Source organism: Parambassis ranga, chromosome 3 (assembly GCF_900634625.1).
Source record: "Parambassis ranga chromosome 3, fParRan2.1, whole genome shotgun sequence".
In the NCBI taxonomy this organism is placed as follows: domain Eukaryota; kingdom Metazoa; phylum Chordata; class Actinopteri; family Ambassidae; genus Parambassis; species Parambassis ranga.
This window is the reverse complement of record NC_041024.1, coordinates 9281014-9303710: the sequence shown is the minus strand read 5'-3', so window position 1 is coordinate 9303710 and position 22697 is coordinate 9281014. Positions and strand designations below refer to the sequence as shown.

The window sequence follows — 22697 nt, the reverse complement described above, 5'->3', positions numbered from 1 at the left end:
ACCATCCTAAGAGATTTACTGACAGACCGAGGCTGGGAGGAAGAAAAAAAGTGATATGCTGGAAAGCTCAAAGGCCGTCTGCTGACAGTTTGCCATCAACTCAGTCTTTATTCTTGCCATTTTTTATCCATCCCAGTTGCCCGGATATCTCTTGGCTGTGAAATGAACTGAAATGCAGCAGTCAAGTTCATTTGAGGACGAGATATTTAAATGCTGTGACACAGTTCTCTGAAGAAAACAAAAGGAATGAAGCTGCGCTTTGAAGCTCTACTCGCAATTAACAGCTGAAACGCTAGTTTGAACTTATTTGCGTTGTGTTTAAGTATCAAGATCACAAAAAACTTTCATTTTGTGGCCCATTACAAGGCTGAAAACCAACATCAAAAACATTGTAAACAGCATTTTATTGGAGTGTTTTATTTCACGTTGTCTCCTGTGTGTTTCAGCTACATTCCTTTAACTTTTTCATCTCCCCCTCCCTTCAGCTGCATCATATAAAGATGCCTAATTGAAGGCTCTGCACAAAACAAATGACCACATTAGCCGCCCCCCCTTTTAACTCATCCTTCTTCCTGTCTGTGGTTGTGATGCATTACACACTCGGCTTGTCCTCTGTTGTCTCTCAAATTACAGTGCAGACTGCCAATCATTTGCAGACTGAATCTATGGGACTTGTTTTACTGCATTACCCCCCCCCCCTCCTTCCTCCCTCCCACCAGCTAACAGATAAATCTATCCTCCCCTCCTGTACACCATGAAAATGTGAAGCAGAGCAGTAACACTGTGAGTGTTGAGGGCAGCCAGTTAAAGCAGAATTTTATTTCAGTCCTAAGTCGATCCATGAGGCTGTTGGCTCTTTTCCACTTCTATTACACTCTCAAAAAAAAACCTGAAACAAAAACCCACAGTCACGCAAGATGAATAAGAAACAATTCACTCATATTAATTCAGCCTCATTGACTGCTCCCTAGAAAAGGAACAACTAAATGCTTGACTTGTGATTCTTTGATGTCTGCACATGAACAGTAAAACAGTCCTTTTTTTCCCCACTCCGCTACGATCCAAGAACCTGCCAGACATTTCTGTCCCTCCATGCTTCCCATACATATTGGTGCCAAAGTGACTCTTAAAACATCTACAGCCAAGTAGAACAATGCCACGTGGGTGGCTCTGGTGTCTGTGCGTAAACAAACTGTGAGCCAAAAAGTCTGTATTAACATTTGAACAAGTATCAGCTTCCACAAGCAGAGATTTACCTCAACACGGACAATATTCAGCAGGTGCAGAGAAAAAAGTTTACTATAACTATAGATGAAGGTAATGAAACTCTGCCAGCTATCAAGAGAAATAACACACACGAACACTGCAAAACAACAAAAAGGTAAATTAATATGTTGTAGATGTATAAATTGAAAAATAATGGTTGTGTGATGATTTCCATTACATTAGTGGTGTGCCAGCATACTTTGGTTTCCATGTGCCATACAATTTATTTAAAACATCTAATTTGTAAAGTATATAGAAAAAAAGATTAATAATCAAAGAAATGCTTATAATTGTCAACACACATAGCTTGTGCTGGAAGTAAAAAAAAAAAAAAAAAAAAAACACTTTGCAGTACATAATGATTTTATGAACGTTACGCAGCAGCTGTGACTCTAATATGCGCCTGTTGCCACTTGTGTTATTATGCAGCCTGGATGTTGGAAGCAGCCGCCAATGTTTGTTGACTGATGGGAGCTGATGTTGACAGGGAACTCTGTTTGGTTTGGCAGGAGCACACAGTGGCTGCCATTCCACAGACAAAACCATGCGAGTGCTGCTCAATTTGGGGTGTGTTCTCAAACAGCTACGGGCCCCTGCGGCCTCTTTGACTTGCTGCCCTGTGTGACCAGAACCCTCGGTACCTCGACTGTTACGGGAACTTAAAGTAAACGAAAAGAAAACACAACTTTGTAATATTTTTTTATATTATATATTTTTCTCATTATCAAAACTAATAACTTGTAATTGAGGTCTCATGTTCCTCTGTGCCACAAGGCTCCATTGTCCTTCCTAGCAATGAACCCGTGCACTGCAGTTTATTCTTAGTTTGAGTCCAGAGTCACCTTCCTGCTGGCGTAAACACTCACTAGTTCACCAAATGAGCCTTTACTTTTCAATATTTTAGATGTAACATGCTTAAGACCTTCACAAAAGATCTTACAGCTCACTTCAGAGCCTGATGAGACAAAAACAGGGCATTGCCCCTGCAGACCGCGACTAAAACACTGTGATTCATGAAAGACTTTCCTATAAATCATCCAAGGTTAGGAGGAGGATAAGAGCACATCTTCAAACTGAGAGGCATCGTTAAAGTGAATTAGCTTAATGATATGTCTGAGACTGTACATTCAAGTCTGCGTATTTGTTGCCCACCCATTTCAGCCATCATATGACCGGCCATCACCTAGAGCGGGACAAACACCACACACTGTAGACACAGAGAGCGCAGGAGAGGGAGAGGCAAGTCACTACCTGTAAGTCTCTGCTGAGTGAAAGGATGAGGAGGAATGGAGAACAACACAAAAGCACTGATGGATGTCCACTTCAGGCTGTTTTAGAAGTGTCTAACCTTTTTTTCTAAAGCACTAAATAAAACGTTTTTGATTCATTATGAGGATGTGATTTAGCTAGACACCTTACACAGGGAACAGAACCCAGTACAGTACTGACAGACGTATACCCCTACAGATGGCCTCCGAGTCTCCAACAGGAACAACCAACCTATCTAATCTGAAGATCAGATGGTAGCGGTAGATCTGGAAGGAGGACAGACCTCGCTCTGTTTGCGCTGAAGTGGAGCCTTACACACACACACAAACTGTGACTCATCTGCTGTTTTTACAGCACCCACACAAACCCTCAATATATACTCCAGCTCAGAAATACACACAAACATCTACACACATATATATCACTGTGACATCTGCACTCAGCAAGTGTTTATGAAGTTACAACTGCAATAGCTAAACACACATGAAAGAATACCTTGAAAAGCCGCCACGTTGCGCGATATGAGAAACTTCAGGCTGGAGCTGGATGTCTGGAGAAGGTTCTGGATGTCCCTCCGGGCTGCCAGCTGGTACCTGTCCTCCATCTTTTTAGTGCAACATGTCAGATTCTTGGAGACGCACACCTGAAGGTCTGAACCTATGAGTCAGCAAGATTACATGTTAGGATTTTTAAATCTTATCCCGCCCATAGCTTGAAAATAAGGCAGATTTCCATTTTGTTTCATATTTCTTCATTGGTTTTGACAGCTCTAGTTTTGTCTTTCACAAGTATTATCATGACATTTAAAGGTAGGGTAGGAGATTTCATTCTGATGCACTTTTTGTTAAATTAGTGTAACTTCTCTTTACAATCCGATAGCAACCAATTAGTTTCGCTTTAAAACGAAGAATATGAATCATCTGTGGAAGCTATAAAACGCTAAAAACATCAGCCAATCCTATGAGGCGCCCCTGTGCGGAGGATTGGCTGGTTGTCACTCTCTTCCTGCTCTGCGCGCACCAGAGAGGTACGTGCATGATGGCCGATGTCACAGACTGGGTGGGAGGCGTGGCTTTGGGGTGAGCTCCGAGAGAAAGGGGCATGTGTTTACTTTTGAAATCTGGCTGACTCTCACTGAGTTTTCAAAATCTCCTACCCTACCTTCAAGATGAGTGAAGAAAATGGAGCCAGCTAACACAGACAGCAGCTGTCTTCAAAGGCAGGGTTTAGTTTAATGAAAAAGGAAAAATGATGGTGTCACTAATCAAAAGTGACTCCAGCATCTACTCAACAGTGATGTGGGTTTACTGTAAATAATGGAGTTGCAACTTGCTCAGACTATTTGATGGCAAAGGAACCAGAGCAAGTTTTCACAACAACAACATTATATCAGCAAACCGATCGCTATCTGCTAAAGACACAGTTAGAACATAAACACAAAGAAATGCAGCCATACAGTCAAATATAACTGATATCATTTGGGTGTACCTTGTGTCAATGTAGCCAGGAAAGTGGCTGAATAAAGAAACATTTTTTTCCACAGGGTTTTTGGAAACACCCTTAGATATTGGCTACATTTTGTAAAAGGTTTTCCAAAAATCATCATCATGATATGTATTACTTACTATAATAAAATGCTTTACTCTGCAACTGAAATCTGATGTTTAAAACATCCAAAGGCATAAATTGGGGTCATGTTTGCATTTTGTCTTAAAGCTGCTCCACTTTTACTTTACACATTCCAAAGCAACGAGCAAATCAGGTGGATTTGACACCTTAAACTGCCCAGAGCTAAGAATACATGTCTGTCTTCTGTATCCACGCTGACAGGCAGCTAACACTCATCAGCAAAAGGAACACTAGCAGCTCTGTGAAGCTGCCCGTGGGCATAGCTAAAGGCTAGCACTGGTATGCTAATATATATATATATATATATATATATATATATGCCCATGTTAATCAGGTATGATGATTACCATGTTACCATGACAACATTTTTACTGATGAGTTCAGGTGTTTTCAGATATTTGGTTGTTACTAGGAAGAAATGTCAGCTCATCTCTAGAATTATTATTCTTTACCCTCTGGGAGGCATGAAGGCTAAATTGTGTGGATAAAAAAAAATACATAAATGAATATTGGGACTGCAGTAATGGGAAAATAAACATCAGCAGCTGATTCAGGTCATGTGACGGTTTAAAGCCACAACGGTGGTAGACATCAAGCAAAAAGCCAAACAATACCCGTATTTTTCTACCAGTCCAGAAGTTTAAAAAAAAAAAAAAGCTTTTGTGAAGGAAGAAAAACCAAGACGTCTAGATCCCGAGGGAAGACCAGTGTTATAGCTACAGTCAACTGGTGTATTGAATTTTCCACTATAAACAAATGCAAGCAATCTCACACACATACGGGACAATCAAAACATCTTAAAAGTGACCCGAAACTTTGCAAAAGCCTTTCCAACATGCCGAGGCAGGATGTGCAGAGCTGCTGCCAGAGACGCTATCAGCTCCCTGCAAGGTTCAGGAGTGAGGAGGGAGCAAAATAAGGCGATGGCACACGGAGGAATTCAAAGTCTTCCAGATAAGACAACATGAAAGCGCCCCCAGGTCTTGCTTTTTTAACCTAAATGTTTCCCAGAACTATTTCCACTTCCAACAGCACACACAGCAGCCCTTTGTGTGTGTGTATGTGTGTGTGTGGCTGATGTGAGAGACCTCTGATTTGCTGTGTTCTGACCTAAACTGTGAGCTGTTGGCCGTTTGGCACTTCTTATCAACAGGCAGCGTCAAACATGGAAACAGCTCTCTCAGATTCCTGGAATTTCTGGGGGCTATTTTTCACAAACCTAGACTCAATTTTAGATAACTTCTAAAAAATCTCACTCAAAGATCAACCATACCTCTCACTATCTGATATATTTCAGGGTGTTAATCTGAACCCACCAGGGACGTGATTTGCATCTTTGCACTGTCAAGACACATTTGGACTTTTCTGAAGCTGACGTGAAGGTCAGCAGCTGTGTTTTTTTTTTTTTTAAACAGTAGCGCGGTTTTACAGGGTTAGTAACCACTGAATCAGGAGCTTATCATTCCTACAGGAAACCCCCGTCATAGCCCACGGAAAGTTGCAATTCTGCACTGAAACAGTGCCCACACTTAAGTCTGCACAGCCACGTTTAAGGGTGCAGGAGTGCTGATGGCATTATAAGGGGTAATTTAGAGGTTTAGGAGGTATTTGAGGGTTTTCTCTAAAATTGAATCAGTTTCCTTACAGCTGCAGTGGGAACGAGGTGATGAAGTTTATAGGGAGCAGTTTGTGGCAGGATGGTAGTCAACACCATTAAGATTTACTTTTCCAAGAAGAGCACAGAGAGGAGGAGAAGGAGCAGCAGCAGCAAGCCATCCACTCGATGACAGCCCACATGAAACATCCACACCCATAATTCCTCCCCAAATCTCCAAACAGAATTACCATGGGTGGCGTTCAGAAAGTTAAGTGAGGCCCTAGTTTACCTAACTCTATGCACAATAATTCCTGTTTATCCCTGCAAGCCACTTATCTGCTGTAAACACCCAGAGAAGGGAGGAGAGTTACTTTTTCCTTACAGTAATCTCAGCAGCTTTACTTCCTAGTTACACAGGGTTATGGTTTATGAAGTACTGACACATGGACTGACACCTTTTGCATAGACCACAGAGATGTTGGCTGTGCAGTATTTATACATAAAGCAGTCAGTATGAGCCTGGCATGCATTTAAAGCAGATGTATCATAATGGAAAAAAGTCAGAGATACAGCTTTAAGTCATATTGTGTCTATATTATTATCATAACTGCACCCACGCCCTTGAAATGTGTTTAAAATGTGTATTTTCTAACTACAGAGAGTGCTTTGAGAAGCAAGAAGATGACAGGCTGAAAGCGGCTAATGATCTGAGCAGGAAGGAGTTTGTGTGTCTCAATCTGTGCCCGGTGTGTTGATTGGTTGCTATGAAGATGGGAATGAAGAAATATCAATGTTACTATGTGGTGAGACTTTAATGGCTCAGTCTGGGAGGAAAACTCTACATACCTGTCCTGGGAATTAAAGGCAGCAACCAATTCGGTCCGATTTGCCTGAGTTGGAAAACTTTGCTTACTTCTTCACATTTGTTTGTGCTACAGAGTCCTGATCCACAGCAGCACGCCAGGAGGAAAAAGCCATGAGTCCACAGAGCACCCATTTTTCAATCAAATCCCGTGTTGGTGATGCTTTCAAAAAAAAGAAACACACAAAGTGAAGCTCTGCTTTGGAAGTTCAGGTTTCTCCTAATCCTAAATGCCAGGTATCAGGTGAGGCCACATTTCAGGTTTCAGGAATCCGCGCCGACCATGTGGAGCGTTCAGCGTCTCAGTCGAGTTCAAAGCTTCAGCTCCAGACGCAGGTAGAAAGAAAGTTGCTGCGGCATGAGTTGCCTGTTTGAAGGCGGCATGTTGTTCAAGTTGGTTGGACCGACAAGCAGAGGCGTTACCGAAATGTTACCTGCCTGCATTTTAAGAGGCTGCACCCGCCTCGGAAAGGCAGCCAGAGAGCGCCACCAAGTGGAGGCCGCAGACATTAAATGCATTCGTGTTGGTTTTCAGAGTTTGCATAAGGAAATAAATTCATTGGTGTGTTTTTTATAATGCAACTGATCAATTATCGACGTCACCAACCCCTTGATACTATATTAATATATACTCTCAAATATATCTGCATTTTTTTAATGTGCCAACGTCCCTACTCTCCTAATAAAGGTAAATTTTATATTTACTCGACAGGCAAAATTACAATTGACCTTAAATACCACTTAGCTCCGTATAACTGCCGCCCCTATTAGGCCTCTCCCTCTGCTTGAAACCAGAGGATGTGGTTTTAATGTCTGTGTTACATGTGAGGTTTAAAATTTAAAGGGTTGATTTAATGTGCCACTTTAAAGGCATAAAATGGATGTTTGTCCATTATTTCATTCCAGATAATGTTTTGTTAAAGGCTGGACTAAGATGTAATTTATAAACCTCATTAGAAGTAACCAGACAACACATGGATAGTTGCATAAAAGTGCCAAATCAACACACATTAAGAGTACATTTGCACTTATGAAGACAGAGACATGATCCAACACATCTGGGGAGCTTTGCAGACAAAAGCGCTAAGATTAGAGCACAGCATGGTTGGAAGACATAATACCTTTCATGTGGCGGCAAAAAACGCAGTCAGCATGACACCATTTAGTGCAATATTGGTAAATTGTTTAATTAGATTGCACAAAGTGTGGAGTGAATTTAAAAGTTATTGGCTGTAAAACGGTTGATGGCCCCCATTATCTAACTGTACACTGTTAGTCATCAACCAGGTGCCATTACCCTCATCTGAAATATGTTCACAAGCCTCCACTCAAAGCAGTTTTACACCCCATCTTCACACCCCATCTTCACAGTGAGATTTGCACAATAAACCACACAGGAAAATGATTATATCAAGATTTAATATTTTTTTAAGCAGCATTACACTTTAAAACATTCACCCATCAATAATCGCACCAGTCCCTTACAGACTCTAAAGCATTTACTGGACACAGAGTGCGGCCATTTTCTAACCAACATTTGGGTCAAGATCCAGGTCAGCGCCGTCTCCTCATTCCTACACAGGCCGGGACAAGTGCAATACCTCCAGGTACACAGCATTGCTACTAATCCCCACCTGCACAGAAAAGAGACATCCCCAAAACATCTGGGTATGGTATCTACAAATACCCCACCGTGGCAGTGTGCTTCAGCCGCGTGGTCAGTTTTGCATGGATTTGCACAGCGAACACCTGTTAAAGCTGAATGCAAACCAGCAAAACTCACCAAACGTTGATTTAACAGACTGGTCCTCGATGATGACACATATGGCTTCAGAAAGATGCAGTTAGAAGTACTTCAAGTGCTTACATTGCAGTAGATAGAAGAAAAACACTACCTGCACTATAAGCACTTTAATACTGCTGAAACTGAGGTCAAAATGGACGTGAAATGGCAAGTAATCCTGGTTTCAAGACAGAATTATGCAATCAACTGGATGTGACACCCCCCCAAAAAAACAAAAGGAAAATCTAACAGGTGGAGAGCAAGCAGGCCACCATCAGTTTTGCATAGATTTGCACAACTCATCTATTCTTGTAGTGCAACTATGCAAAACTAGCAGAGAACTGCAAGATAATTGAGCCCAATTAGAAACTGAGAAATGGTCTGGTGGTGCATATCACAGCCCCTTATGCCAGAAGGAGCACTTAGGGCAGTAGGTGCTAGTCTATTTCACTATCTGCACTAGATGCACCTTAGCACAAAGACAGTACTTCAAAAAAAAAAAAAAAACACACAGCATGTTCAGCATCAAAGCAATGGCTAATCAGTGTCAGGGTATTGTTTTAAGTGCCTCCACTGCAGTAGGTATTACATAGTACTACCTGCACTGTAAGCACTTTGACAATACAGAGACGGATTACAGCATCACAGGGAAGGTGGTCGCACTGCTCCATGATAACTTTTTGTTTAGGCTCCTGCACCTCGTGGTGGATCTGAAAAAAAAAACACAAGATGGCTTGTTAAAGCACAGAATACAAACACTTGAAGTTACACTCGAAGGCTGATTTGTGCGCACGTGCAGTCGATTTCTTGTAAATAAAAATAAATCGCAGGTTTTTATAATTACCCGATCATTAGAAACACGCACGAACGTCGCCCATTTAGCCGATGTTTACACCGGATTGTTGTTGTGACACGAGATGTTTTGGTTTATTGCAGCAACACGAGGTCACTGAAAACATGAATGAGCAGCACAACCTGCGGCCCGCGTTCCCTGCGACACAGGAGCGCCTGCGCTCACACCAGTGTTGTTCACCCCTCCCCCATCTTCTTTAACATGGCGCCTCGAAGTGCGCCAACCTTAGCATTAACGACTTTAAACCGCACTAACCTAATCGCAAATGTGGCATTGTACGCTGAAATCTGCAGCTACGTGTTGTTTATTTACAGGGACAGCCACGACGTGCGGTTTGGGACGTTCCTAGAAAACAGAACTACCGTCCATTTAGGAGCCAGAAGCTAGCAGCAAACAGCAGCCGTGCTGCTGCGCTGGTTGAGCAGGTAGCTTAGCCGCTGCGAGCTGGTGTTAGCTCGATGAAAACATGGTAAACCCATGTTTAAACAATGTTTCTACTGGTGAACACACGGCCACTGGAAAAAAGGTGCAATGACCAGTCTTGGGTGTTTACAGTGAAATCAATGGGCTCGTTTTTTATATCAGCTTTACGAGCAAATAAAACTAAAATGAGTTTGACGACACTGATTATTAGCCATTAGCCAACAACAGGCGAACACACGTTTAAAAATACACCAACGGGACATGTGCCTTATTGGATTTGGAGCCTTTATATTATCTTTCCAACACTACCGCCTTAATAAGGTTATGTTATTATCACGCAGAACTTTAGAAGTTTTAAGTTTATGTGGCTAGGCTAAGCTAGCGAAGCTAAAACGCGCGGCCTAAACTGCCCCATGTGCTGCTGCTTTGTTCTGGGGGGCACTTTAACTCACACACCACTGCACTCGAGACTCAACAGCAAATCCACCAGATTTACAAACTAACTTTTCAAATAACAGACTGGTGTTTTTACACAAAGTCGTCAGTTGTTCTGAAGAGGCCGGATATTTTTCAACTAGTTGCTAAAGCAGAGCGGAGAGAGCTCCGTACAGCTTTTCAAATCTCCCTCATTCCCTCAATGGTGGAGCTGAGGGGGCTGCCATGCGCCTCACGTTACACTGTTTTCATCGCCAACATCTCATTTCTGTGTTAATGTTTGGATATCCCCGCCAGCATGGTATAAAGACACGTGTAAACACACGCAATGCACACAGTTACATATTTCATTCACTAAAACAGAGATTACAAAATAAGCCAAAAACCCGACTTCCTTGCCGATAAACATGCGCTCGGTAGACACTCACCAGCCGAAATCCACCATCTTCGCTCACTTGCTTGGGCTGCCGTGTAGTCTCTCACCGACAAAAGAGACGAATAAATACCTAACTATCCCGAAAACTTTTCAACCGGAGAACAAAAACAGAACATGAAGTGAAATCCGAGCCGATCGTGAGTCTATTTAACGCTCAGATTCGCTGCTTAAAAATGATTGCAGGGTTAGGAAAGTGGCGCGAAGGCGACCAGTTGGTAACCATGTGGGTGAATGAAGGGCGGCTCCCACTGAACGTAAATATCTAGCTACAACCCCCAACTCCCCTATTAGCATACATAAACTACGATACTTCCGACCCACATCTCCAACCAAACAGCCTCCACCTCTCCCCAGCAAGGAGAGCCCAACAGACAGGGACCGCTGCTGTTTTCAACACCCTGCGATAGAACATTATATGCACGCATAACGGGAAACAGCCGGTTTACACTGTGCTGTGGACATTTATGTTGTATACTACAGATGATACACAATCCTACACCGGGTAAATAAAATATACATGATGCAGATGAACACATGAACTCATTTGTATATTTATTTTCAGGGACTTTGCATACAAAAATAAATTAACTAATTAAACCTGTTGCTGTTCCACAACTCATAACATTATCCTGCAGTGTCTTATTTTTATATATAATGGCCTGTGGTTTAACTTTTTCAGCCTATTAAATAAAAACTAATAGCAAAACGTTTTTTTATACTTTTATTTTGAAATATTTTGAGATTTTTTTTTTCTAAATTGTAATTATTGTTTAAGTTTTAAAGGTACAGGGACAAATAATTTAGATAAAACACATTTTGAGTTTTACTGTAGAAACTATGATACTTTATATCATTAAAAAATCATTAAAACATTTGTTTGATAGAAGAATCAAAGTAAATTGTGTTCCAAAGTTAATAGAAATGTTAGGATTAAAACTGTTTTTATAACAAATATTTCAATGTCACTAGCAGAAAAAAGCTGAATAACAACAAGCTGGGTTTAACTCTTAAATATCTGCCACAGAAGTTATAGAAAAATTACTAAAGTCTGCAGTTTTCTATATAAACTCTAATTATATTACAAATATGGTGTAATTTATAGCCTTATAGAACAAATTAAAACAATTGTTTTAAGTTGCTAAAACATGAGTCTGTTTGTGATATTTTTACATTTTGCCTTGAAAGTAATTTGAGGCAAAACAAAGCCAAGAAAACTTGTGATGATTGTTTTGGATAGTGTGAAAATATTAGGGATCATTTCTGCTCTTTCACCTTGAAATGAAGTAAAAAAAAAAAGTTTTAGATTTCATGCTGACAGAAAAGCTCACAATACGCTCATTCCTTTCTTCCTTCTCAGATATAAAACAAAGCATCTGGATGTTTTAGAGACTTCACAGCCAAAAGGCATCAAACCACATCAGAGGAGCAGTCGAGCACTGCAACAAATTCAGGGCCCCTCAGACAGGATGTAAGACCTGGGCTCAGGTTTTTCACCACAGGTTTATTTCTGCATTATGTCAAAATGTACCCAAGCACACTAACAACAGATTTATTTTAATGCACAGAATCAAAGAAAAGTTTCAATCTTTGTTTCTTGTTTGAAGTTAAAACACAACTTCTGCTCAGTGGCGGTCATTTTGAATGTGAAGCTATTTGCAACAGATGACATATTACAGCTCATGTTTTCACCTGTAAACGTACGTTTAGTGCACAGTGGGCACAGCTCACCTTATTTATGCTGATTTTCACCTGAAAAAACCTCTTCAGTTTATAGAAGAGAATCATTTTATATAAAAAGACAATAAACAATCATTCTACAAAAGCTGCAGTTTTCACACAAAACACGATGAGCTAATAAAACTTAATGTGACCTGTAAACATTTCTTTTCCACCTACATTTTTAACAAGGTTTTATTTAGTTCAATAAGAAAAAATACATTTAGAAAACATACTGTTTGAAGAGTGAATGTTTTGAATCCTTTCACCGCTAACAGCTACAGGTATGACTTCCCCCCATGGCTTTGCAAGTAGAGAAAAGTCCTTTGTTCACAATATAAACATGTAAATGTAGCCAAATACATGAGAAAAGAAATGTTTTTTTCAACAACATGATGTTTAATGACAAAGAAAAAAGGGATTGTTTGAATTCAATGGCACTTTCCAACCAAGACTATTTAGGAATAAACTACAAGTTTGATTAAAGGCAGAAAAGATTTGGTTTTGCCTGTTGGTTCAATATTAAAACCTGAACATCCCTTTTTTATGTTGCATCTCACTCATTTTTTGAAGTGATTTGCAGTGATCGCTGACAACGTTTAAAAAAATCTACACAATAAAAACACTAGGTCCTGCAATTTAGGATACTTATTAGTTTAAGTAAGATTTCAAACACTTCAACAATATCATGTAGGAGTGTCCTCCAAAAAACACCGGTGGTGATGTGATGATGAGTTTTTTCCAACAAACCTCAGCCAGGTTTCAAATATGTGATCTAAGGACTGAGAAAGGAGTCTATTTTAAAATTTTGGAGATACAGCTTTTCACCAGACATGAATGGTGTAAAATAAAAAGAAGTAAAGAAAGTGTTTAGCTGAATTCATTTTTTTGGAATATAAATGTGAAGCTCTATACAGTAAAACAGCAGAATAAAGTGCCTCAAACTTGTCATTAAGTACAGAAGTTTCTGTAAAAGTGTTTTGTTCAATGCTTCAAAAACTGAGACACAGTCGATCTTCTGGCGCTCTGCTGGAAGACGTGCAATGCTGTTAATTGTCACCCCGTGATAGGAGATTACCAGCAGAGGGAACTAGCAAACTGAATACTGTACTGGAATGATATGATGCACTGTAAGAGGAAGCACTGAGAGCGCTCCACTATCACTACAGTGAAAGATAAAAAAAAATCTTTGCATTTGGAAAAAGATTCACAGAAAATTAAACAGTTATTTATACCGCCTGTCAGTGCTGCATGTGCTCGACAGTCACTCATAAAAAGATGGTGCAAGATTTTCTTTTGGTGTTAAGATGAGTTTGTCTTATTCGAGCTTTAAGTCTCTCTCTCTCCCTCTCTCTCTCTCTCTCTCTCTCTCTGCTTGCTGACAAATAACTGGAAAACATTAAACATTTCATCCCTAAAACCTGTAAAGCTTTTCTCCTCTACTTCTGTGGACACACTACACTGTGGGAGTGGGAATGTTCAGCCATGACCCCCAACCCCCCACACACAAAGCCAGTAGTTCCTCTGCATATGGAAGTGAGGTGGGGGGTGGGCGGACACAGGGAGGTTGTAGACTTCACGTCGTCCCATGGGGTCAGATAAAAGCTTATGGCTCTTCTTACTAGACCTCCCCCTCTGCCTCCAGCTCCGCACTCTTTGCACAAATCACAGAGATTGATCCAGCAGCCCTGATGATTTTAGGACACTTTTCATTTGATGTTTTGTATGATGTTTGACATAAAGGGAAGTAGACACTTTTTTAGAGGGAGCTTTTTTTTTCCTATTGTGTTATTTCTGCACTTTAAAACCCCAGAATCCTAAAATGTACAACTTAAAACACCGTAACGGTGGCATTTCTCTTGAATCTTTATATCCAAAACTCCCCCTCAGACGCAGCTCCACTCCTGAGCCTTTTTCTTTTATTTTTTTTCCTAAAATGGCTCACCATATCTCCAAGCCCCTCCTACAACAAGGGCCATGAGCCTGGGGGTCTCTGTTTTGTTCTTCTAATAGAAGCCCTGGCCACCATTGTCTCCGCGTGACCCCTGAGGTCAACCAAACTCACCTCACCCGGCCACTGCTCATTCAGCTGTGAAGCCTCACACAGGACAAAAACATCTCACAAGAGCAGGGATCACTTCAAGCGAGGGGGTGGGAGGACATACAACCAGCATGCTCTGCACTGTTCCAGAGTCACAGGCCAATCTGTGTTGTTTGTTTTTGTTTTTTTCAGGATGCTAGTCTTTCAAACTATGAACCACTTGCAGTGTAGCCAAACTGAAAATGTCAAAGAAGACATTTATAGATATGATGTGATCTTTGACACATGTTTTTATGGATTGTCTCTATGATATTCTCTTACTAGGAGGATATGTGTCTTTTTTGCTGCAGTGCCATCCCCGCCTGTCATCTGGCGCTCTTGATTAAACTTTATGTACCAGGCTGAAAGGGAAAGCGGTGCAGTGTGGCCTTGAGTGTAAGTTTCAACAAAGAAAAAATGTTTTCTTTGATGGAAACCCTGAGCACACGTCCTGAACAAATCCTCCTATAGTGTGCCGTCTTTGCTTTCAGAAGCAACAACAGTGTCCCCGGTGGAGGGGAAGCTCATGGAACCTGACAGGTTGAAAATGTGCAGCATGATGTGGCTGAAGGAGCATGAAACATGTTTGCCCATGGATGCCTCACACAGCGCCACAGGAGAGACACAGAGACAGTGAAATGCAAATAGAGTTTCTTTAGGCTTACATGTAGTTTAAATGCAGGTTATACCAGCGGTGCACAGATGACAGCTGTTCTGATGAGTGTGATGTGGACATGAGTGCATACAGCATGTTTTTATGCTAACTCTTCTACTTTCCAGTATCAGGATGTTGTTTGTATTATTATGACATTTCTTTGGTCCATTCAAGCTTATAAGACATGGTTTAAAACTCCTCAGCACAATGACAGTCACCATCCCAGGAGCACCATTAGAGTTATGATTAGGAGACATGCTCAGTGCCTGATTTTATGCATACACCCCACCCCCCTAAAAAAAACATTTTGAGGACAGTTTCGAATCTAGAATTAGTTCAGCAGCTAAATAAAAATGTGTATATAATATATATAATATACATGTGAAAGTCCACTGAACATAAAACAGAGCCTGCATTTCATAAATAAACCATAATAGTAGTATTCCTGCACTGAAGGAATGTCCTGTGATTCAGCATTGATTTTGATTTTAACTTTCATTTCTTCCTAAATTTCTTTTTTTTCAGTTTGCAGGAACTCTTTAACCACAATTATTATCAGAAAATCCCCTAAGTGTCGAATCATTTAAAAGTTTAATAAAAGCCACAGAATCATGTTTTTCATTTCACTTCACAGCATTTCAAACAAACATTACGCGCTCCAGAAAAAAAATCTATATATAAGTGTTTCAGAATGTAATGCTTCCCATTGTAGTGCAATATTATTTCCTTCCCCTCATCATTTAGAAATAAATTAAACACACAGTTACTGTACATCTGAAGCTGCCACAGGAAGACAGTCAGAAAAAATATTGTAAATAAACTTGCTGCACACTTTCATACACAAAAACAAACATATTGTCACACATCAGTTTCCTCCTTGAATGTCTCTCCACTTGCGTTAACAACAGTTTGTGCAATCAGGACTGGTGTTTGACACAGGTCTCAGATAAGACCTCCACATACTTCTTCACACTTGTTGCTATGGAGGTGTTGGAGACTGAGCATGTCCACACATGGCTGAAGTTTATGGTTACCACTGTAGTCATTAAAACTTTAAACTTTGTAGTAGATGTTGGTGGGAGTCTGAGGCGTTATCTCCTGAACTATGTACACAGGGGGGCCATAGTCAGTGCTAACACGCTCATAGTGACGACAGATCATGCTGTCAGAAGCCCGCAGAGGAAAGACAACGTCGCTGCGGTCTGAGCCCATGTTATCGCTGCTGATGCTGTCCCGCTTGGGAACCGCCAAAGTGTTGAGGGACACAGAGGCCGACTGCTGGTTATCTGGGACACAGCGGCGGTGATGGTACCTCCACAGCACGGCCAGCAGAATTATGATGACCACGAGGAGGATCACAGCTCCAATGACAATCCACATGAACAGTCCGGGCTCAGAGCTGCCAGCACTGGGGTTTTTTTGTCCTGCGTCTGAGCCTGTCAATGAAACACAAAGGAGAGACAAGGGGATATATATATAAAAAAAAGAAATAAAGGAAGAGAAACTGAGATGAAGGAGCAAATCAGGACATGCGACACAGAGATTTAAAAACAGTTTCACTCAGTTCATGCCCTGAGACAGCCTGATCAGAATGTGTTAACATGAAAAACACTGTCAAAGCAGGACACCAGAGAGCATGCTCTAATCTTTAGTGTCATGCTGGTAAACAGCCTGGTGCCTTTCTCTGGCACACATGACAGCACCACATGATCACTGGAGGTTTGAATACAACTTGGAGCTGTAATGCCAAAACATAAAGGCATTGCTTCTTGATGCAATATCAGTTTGGATACCATGTGTGGCCTTTTTTTAAATCATGTAATGCATCTGAATAGGAGTTATTGCCTTCAAATATTTCTGTCTAGGGAGCAAAACAGTAATATTTATGGAATTTAGTTTTATTACAGCTAATTCCAATCAGGAAGATACCAGTATGATATGGAAGAATGGTTAAGAAGTCAGGGTTCGTCCAGTAGATTACATTATTAGACCAAAATTATGTGAAAATGTTTAGGTGTTTTTTTTCTGGTGTTTCTTCTGTTCTTAATCTGATCTCACAGAAAAACAGGGTGGACAAAACATTATTTTATCGATGTAATAATCCTTCAAAATTCTGCTACTGCTTAATTATAGCCCCTTAAAAATTGTGCAGTTAAAACCGTGCAGGCCGTGTGTTTGGATTGTCTTCATACCAGCTTCACTTTCTATGTCTTTGTCTGTCATGGAGCCGTCCTTGACCTTGGACTTTGGCCGTGTAGGTGGGAATCTGGTGGGGGACTCCTGAAGTGTTGAAAGTGGATCTGAAGAGTCTGCAAACATACAAACATGTGGATGTTAGCAGTCACATAAGAAAAATGTTCCTCTGTGCCTTAGAATATCTGTTTATATTCATTATATTTTACACCAACAGTCATTCAGCTAAAAATGCATCAGAGGAGAAACAGATTTTTTAACCCAACCAGACCACAAACAGTTCAGTTCTGAGTCACTTGACTGGAAAACTAGCACAAATGTGATCATTTTCTCCACCTACAAGTGCAGAAGATGTAACTGAATGCCACCACTTCAACCGTTTCCCTGAGGGTTTTTTTTTTTCAAGAGGAATTTTGGGTGATGCACATCATGAGTTTTACATATTTTCCTCTGTTCCTCCTGTGTTGTCAAGTCTGAAAAAATAACATCAAAACACAGAAATGATAGGGAACATTTCTTTATGTACCTCAGCTACTGACCTTTTTGTCATTTTTTAACCCTAAAAACATATAAAACATAATGCATTGTTATGGATTAATTCACAAACCATGTGTAGATGGGATCTGCTGTCATGTTTCCAGATGTGTTTTAGCTTTAAAAAGACCAGTTAGGTCTAAGTAACTGTTGTGCGCCCTGTCCTCATTGAGACAACAACAGTACAGCACTGCAGTATTTATTTTTAGTGATTTGACAGTGATTGACAGTTTACGCCACGGTACGCCCTCCTGTGGTTGTGTTAATAAATGCATATAATAAATTTCCTGATTGTGCCGAAAACTGTCATGGTGGTTAACCAGTGAGATCTTTACCTAAACCTAACCCACTAACTGCAATGAGACAATTAAAGAAAAGTAAAAAAAAATAATAATAATGGATTAGAAGATTCCACTTGTTTGGCATTATTATCATTCTTCCGATGCTATCAGTCATGTGACAGGATGTGGCACTAAAGATATTCAACGATTCAGAATTTATAGAAAAGTGTTGGAAGTTCAAAACCTGAAAGCAGATTTTTGTGCCACATTTTTTTAACTGGTAGATAAAGCTCATGGTTTATCTCATGAGGTTTATCCTGTAACCCTCACAGAATGAGCCTGAAGCATTAAAGACAATAACAAAAACAAACAAACTGCAATATATTTATATTAAAAATATTTGAAACAATAATTCAGCTATATAAACCCAGACACAAAATTCTAAAAACCTAAAAAAATATATTTTTTCCACAGATGCACAAGAAGAAGACATGAAGCCTAAATAAAATGTTTCCCTATCATTTGATATATGTATTGATGAGGACAGCGTGCATTAATAAACATTTCTGCCTGTTGCAGTGTTAGCCATCCACCCAGCCCTCTTTAAACTGCAGGCCTTTTAAGTTCCCCTCTGCTACATTATCATTTATTCACCACTGCTGTTAATTTAAATTCACTTATAGCACATTACCCATTTAAAAAAGAAAAGATAACAAAACAAAAGAAAAGAAAATCACCATCACCATCAACAACTGATCGACAGCAACATGTGGAGATTAAAATAAGATTACAACTAAACCTGAGTTATTAATATTCCCTGATGCTGTAAAGGGTTTGTTTACAGCAGCAGTGTTTGTAAACACAGCAGGGACCGCAGCATATTTTCACTTACTGTAAGATCAGTAGAGAAACACACGGAATGATGATGTTTCATTTCCAACTTCAAACTCTTGAATAATTTACAGAAATAATACTTTACATTTTGAGGCTTTAAATAGATTCCTGTTTAAAGATTCTTTACCAAACATACAAACTAATAACACTTATTTCTTCTCTTGTGTGCTCAATAATGTTACAGAAATAAGAAACTAATAAACGTGTGTTTCTGTTTGAATGTTGTGTTATGTGCTGATTTATCCCAATGGTGTTTAAAGGTAGGATAGAGAGAGAATATGTAGCAAGCTTTATTAAATATTAATGTGTGTGGTAAAAACAAGAAATGCATTTAAAATAAATAAATAATAGTATGCACTAGTGGCTATTCTGATGTTAATACGGCATGTAGTATTGACCAGCGTGGCCTTTTCATGCAGGATAATGCTGATGGCTTTAAGCTGATAGTGGTCTGAATTAGGGATTTATGATAATTCGTGATCTCCCTTCCGGAGAATGAATGGTTGATCGAGATTATCTGACCACTTAGTGATTCAAGAGACAAGATGATATTATTACTGTTGCATTATGCATACAATATATTTCAATTACACTGTTGTTATTTTTTTTGCTTGATTGAGCATATAGTCGTGTCTACTGTATGTGAATGAGTGTGTGTGTGTGTGTGTGTGTGTGTGTGTGTGTGTGTGTGTGTGTGTGTGTGTGTCTCTCTCTCTCTCTTTCATCCACAAGCTTTGCTCACATGTTGGCACACAGTCACAAAGTGCTTACTCTGGCCGACTCTCAGCACCAGCTTCATGGATTTGGTCCTGCACACCCCTCCATTAGTGTTATCCAGACCCTGCAGGGAGCCTGTAGAGGTGGCTGACAAAACAAAGAAAGGAAGCAAATTATTTGACTCCATTCATCAAAACGCACAAGAAATGACTTGTTTCACTATGACTTGTTTTTCAAACAGTGACTGAATGTTGCATCATTTATGCAAAGAAGCTGCACAAACTATGATCTCATTCACAACTCAGAGATAATAATATATGTGAACAAATGCAGAGGAGCAACTGGAAATCGTGCTTTCTTTTTTCACTCTATAAAAAGAAGAATATCTGATTATCATCAAAAACTGAGCATTACAACCCCATGAAAAGAGATTTTTTTTGCAAAACTGTTGTGTTAGACAAACTCTAGCTACAGTGTGCCTGATAAATTGGAAGAAAAGTTCTCACACCAATAATTAGGTATGAAAATAAATAAAACATAGTCTATAACGAAATAACTACAGCACAAACTAACTTCCATCCTAAAACTCACACACACACACAGCAAGAACTCTCATTCACCCCTGTCACTCACACACACATAGACTTGTTAGCAGCATTTAGGTCAGATAACCACATCTCACAGGCTACAAGCCACGTTGCCATGAAAGCTCCCATCAAATCTGCCTGATGCTGTAAAAGCCTTGTGTGATTTGGGGCATGTAAGCCCTTGGAATCACACTGGCCTGCCAGAGCGAAGTGTGCTGTCAGAACGTGGCGAGGTGGGTGAGGCTACATGGTCAGACTTGCTCTGTATCTCATGCATCGCTTGCCACTAAGATGCTGGTTTAACCGACAGCGGTCCAATAACGAGGACACATTTTTTTGATTCTCACACAAACTGACAAATTGTCAGCGAGCTGAGTATGACGGTCTCCTCTTTTAACCAGGAAGAAAAGAAAAAGAAACAGTTGCTAGCACTGGTTCTGGTGCTGTTCCACCTGTAGGAACAAGCAGCTTGTGGCTTTGTCCTGCCTGATTTTAACGGTTGCAGATGTTTAAACAGGTTTGACACATGTGACGGCTTCACTCACAGGTGATATAATAGTCCCTCCCTTTCAGGAACTCCAAACCCCAGAGGTTGGGACTAAACTCTTGAAACTTGAACGTGAACTTTACATCCCGGTGAGGCTTGTCACAGTTCAGCAGGGGTGTATCCGTCTTATCGATGGTGCAACGCTCCATCTGACTTCTGGAGACCAGGAAGACTCTGTAGAACTCCTCCTTTTCTCCACCAGGAGAAGCATCTGCACGGTGACACACAATGTCCATCTTGTCCCCTATCTGAGGATAAAGGACCATACCCTGACCTGGAGTAAATCTGTGTGAAGGAGAGTGGACAAAAGAGAAAACACTTGTTGTTATTTTCTTTACAGTGGAATAATACATCTTATAAAAACTACAAAATCTTCTAATCAAGGATTAGAAATTGTGCCTCAGAAGTTCAAAAACCCTCTAATTTCTTGTTTTGTTTGACAAACATGCCAAAATCCAAAGATGTTCCATTTTAAAGCTGCAAAGATTAAGTGATCTATTGATTTGTGGATAAAATTCTGCACTTTGAATGAAAGAATGAGTAATCCTTTGAGCCATTTACCAGCAAAACCCCATCTTTTCAGCTTCTGTTGGGATTTTCTATGTCTGATGTGAGTAAACTAAAAATAAAAAAAAAACACGGATAATAAGAATGGAGAGATAAGGTACTATTTTCGAATATGTCACAGATTATAATTTATAATCTGATTAATCTGTTCGGTTATGAATTATGTAAATCAGCTATGTTTCTGCTCCATTTATATTTTCTGTTCCTCAACTCACTGACTCCATGCTTCCAAAGCTTCAGCTAAATCATTTAAAACAATGGTAACATTACCCAAAGCAGCAGCATCAGCTGAAAGTTACATTCATCATCATCATCATCATCACCATCATTCAGCTGCCTTATCCACTTACTTTGCATTGGAGCTACTCCAGTGGATGGACTCCAGGGTGACAGCACGACATGAGCAAATGATGGCCAGCACCAGGATCACGGCACCGCCGCTCCATGTGCTTCTCCCCATCACAGGAGCGAGTCGCGGTGCAGCCCACACAGACAGCGGCTCGGTATCATAAAACAGAGCGGAGGCTGGATAGAATCATCTGCCTCTGCATGGCTCCAGGTGCGCGCACGGGACACATTCCTGAGTGGAAGCCCTCCAAGTTGCGACTCTTCCTCCTGCACTTGTAGGAACATTTCCACATTGTGCGCAATTGGCTTGAAAAATCATTCGTGTGACGAAATCCATGTATTGAGGACAGAGATTGTATGCAGTATTTTAGTCATCAGCTGACTGACCGGACCGCCCATACAGGCTAACAGGCTCATGCGTGGAGGAGAAACCATTGGGCTGGGCAGTGGGTTGGAAAATCTGTTTACAGAAGTTTTTTTTAAAATATAAACAATAGTGATATGATGTACTTCTTTCAAAAAAATATGCAAACGAACAGTTACACATCCTTTGTGTAGAACTTACTATAAGGTAATTTTTCAGCATATAAGCTGTTTTTCTTATTAAAATAAGACCTTAGCATCTGGTAAGATTTTAATTATAATTTTGTAATATGAAGAAAAAGGTATACAGATGTTTTATGTAAAATACTGCTCATGTAATTCTTAATTTACATTTATCTTTTAATTACACCAAATATTCTGTATTTTATACAGCTGGCTTAATATGTTATAAAGTCAGTTTACACATTAAATAAAAATGTATCCCCTGTTTTCAGACAACACATTTATGGTTCTTCACAATGAGTGGCCACATGATGAAGTTCAGCATCTTATTGTTAGTTCACTTTGCAGTTCTGAGGAAACACTGATGACTCACTGATTACCTTAAATGAACCCCATCTATCCAGGACATTCAGACGTCACCGAGCTCAAGTCATTAAAAAAAATGAATATAGATATGATTTCTTTACCAGCATGGATCA

The 22697-nt window shown here is 40.1% G+C and overlaps 2 protein-coding genes across 2 annotated transcripts in view; both read right to left on the bottom strand.

Annotated features, from left to right (window-relative positions):
- LOC114433607 (glypican-5-like) overlaps window positions 1–6998 on the bottom strand; it is a 63785-nt gene extending 56787 nt beyond the window's left edge. Inside the window, exons 1-2 of the mRNA XM_028402251.1 lie at window positions 6608–6998; window positions 3031–3192 (exon numbers count right to left, since the gene is read on the bottom strand). Coding sequence (XP_028258052.1) covers window positions 3031–3192; window positions 6608–6758 — 313 coding nt within the window. The 5' untranslated portion in view covers window positions 6759–6998. The remainder of the gene's footprint in view (window positions 1–3030; window positions 3193–6607) is intronic.
- An 8744-nt stretch (window positions 6999–15742) lies between these two features.
- Window positions 15743–21784, bottom strand: LOC114433536 (ephrin-B2a-like). Its single transcript, XM_028402166.1, has 5 exons — window positions 21675–21784; window positions 20756–21042; window positions 19678–19770; window positions 17197–17313; window positions 15743–16434 (listed from the first exon to the last, which is right to left on the bottom strand). The coding sequence occupies exons 1-5, from the start codon at window positions 21782–21784 to the stop codon at window positions 16058–16060; spliced, it is 984 nt and encodes a 327-aa protein (XP_028257967.1). The 3' UTR covers window positions 15743–16057.
- Between the last annotated feature and the right edge of the window lie 913 nt (window positions 21785–22697).

Excerpts from the sequence above, each read along its gene's own strand:
- LOC114433536 (XM_028402166.1), bottom strand. The coding sequence starts at position 21,784 with ATGGGGAGAAGCACATGGAGCGGCGGTGCCGTGATCCTGGTGCTGGCC. Across the intron at positions 19,771-20,755 it reads GAGGGACTATTATATCACCT|CCACCTCTACAGGCTCCCTG; the intron begins GTGAGTGAAGCC and ends TTGTTTTGTCAG. Across the intron at positions 16,435-17,196 it reads AGACATAGAAAGTGAAGCTG|ACGCAGGACAAAAAAACCCC; the intron begins GTATGAAGACAA and ends TGACAGGCTCAG.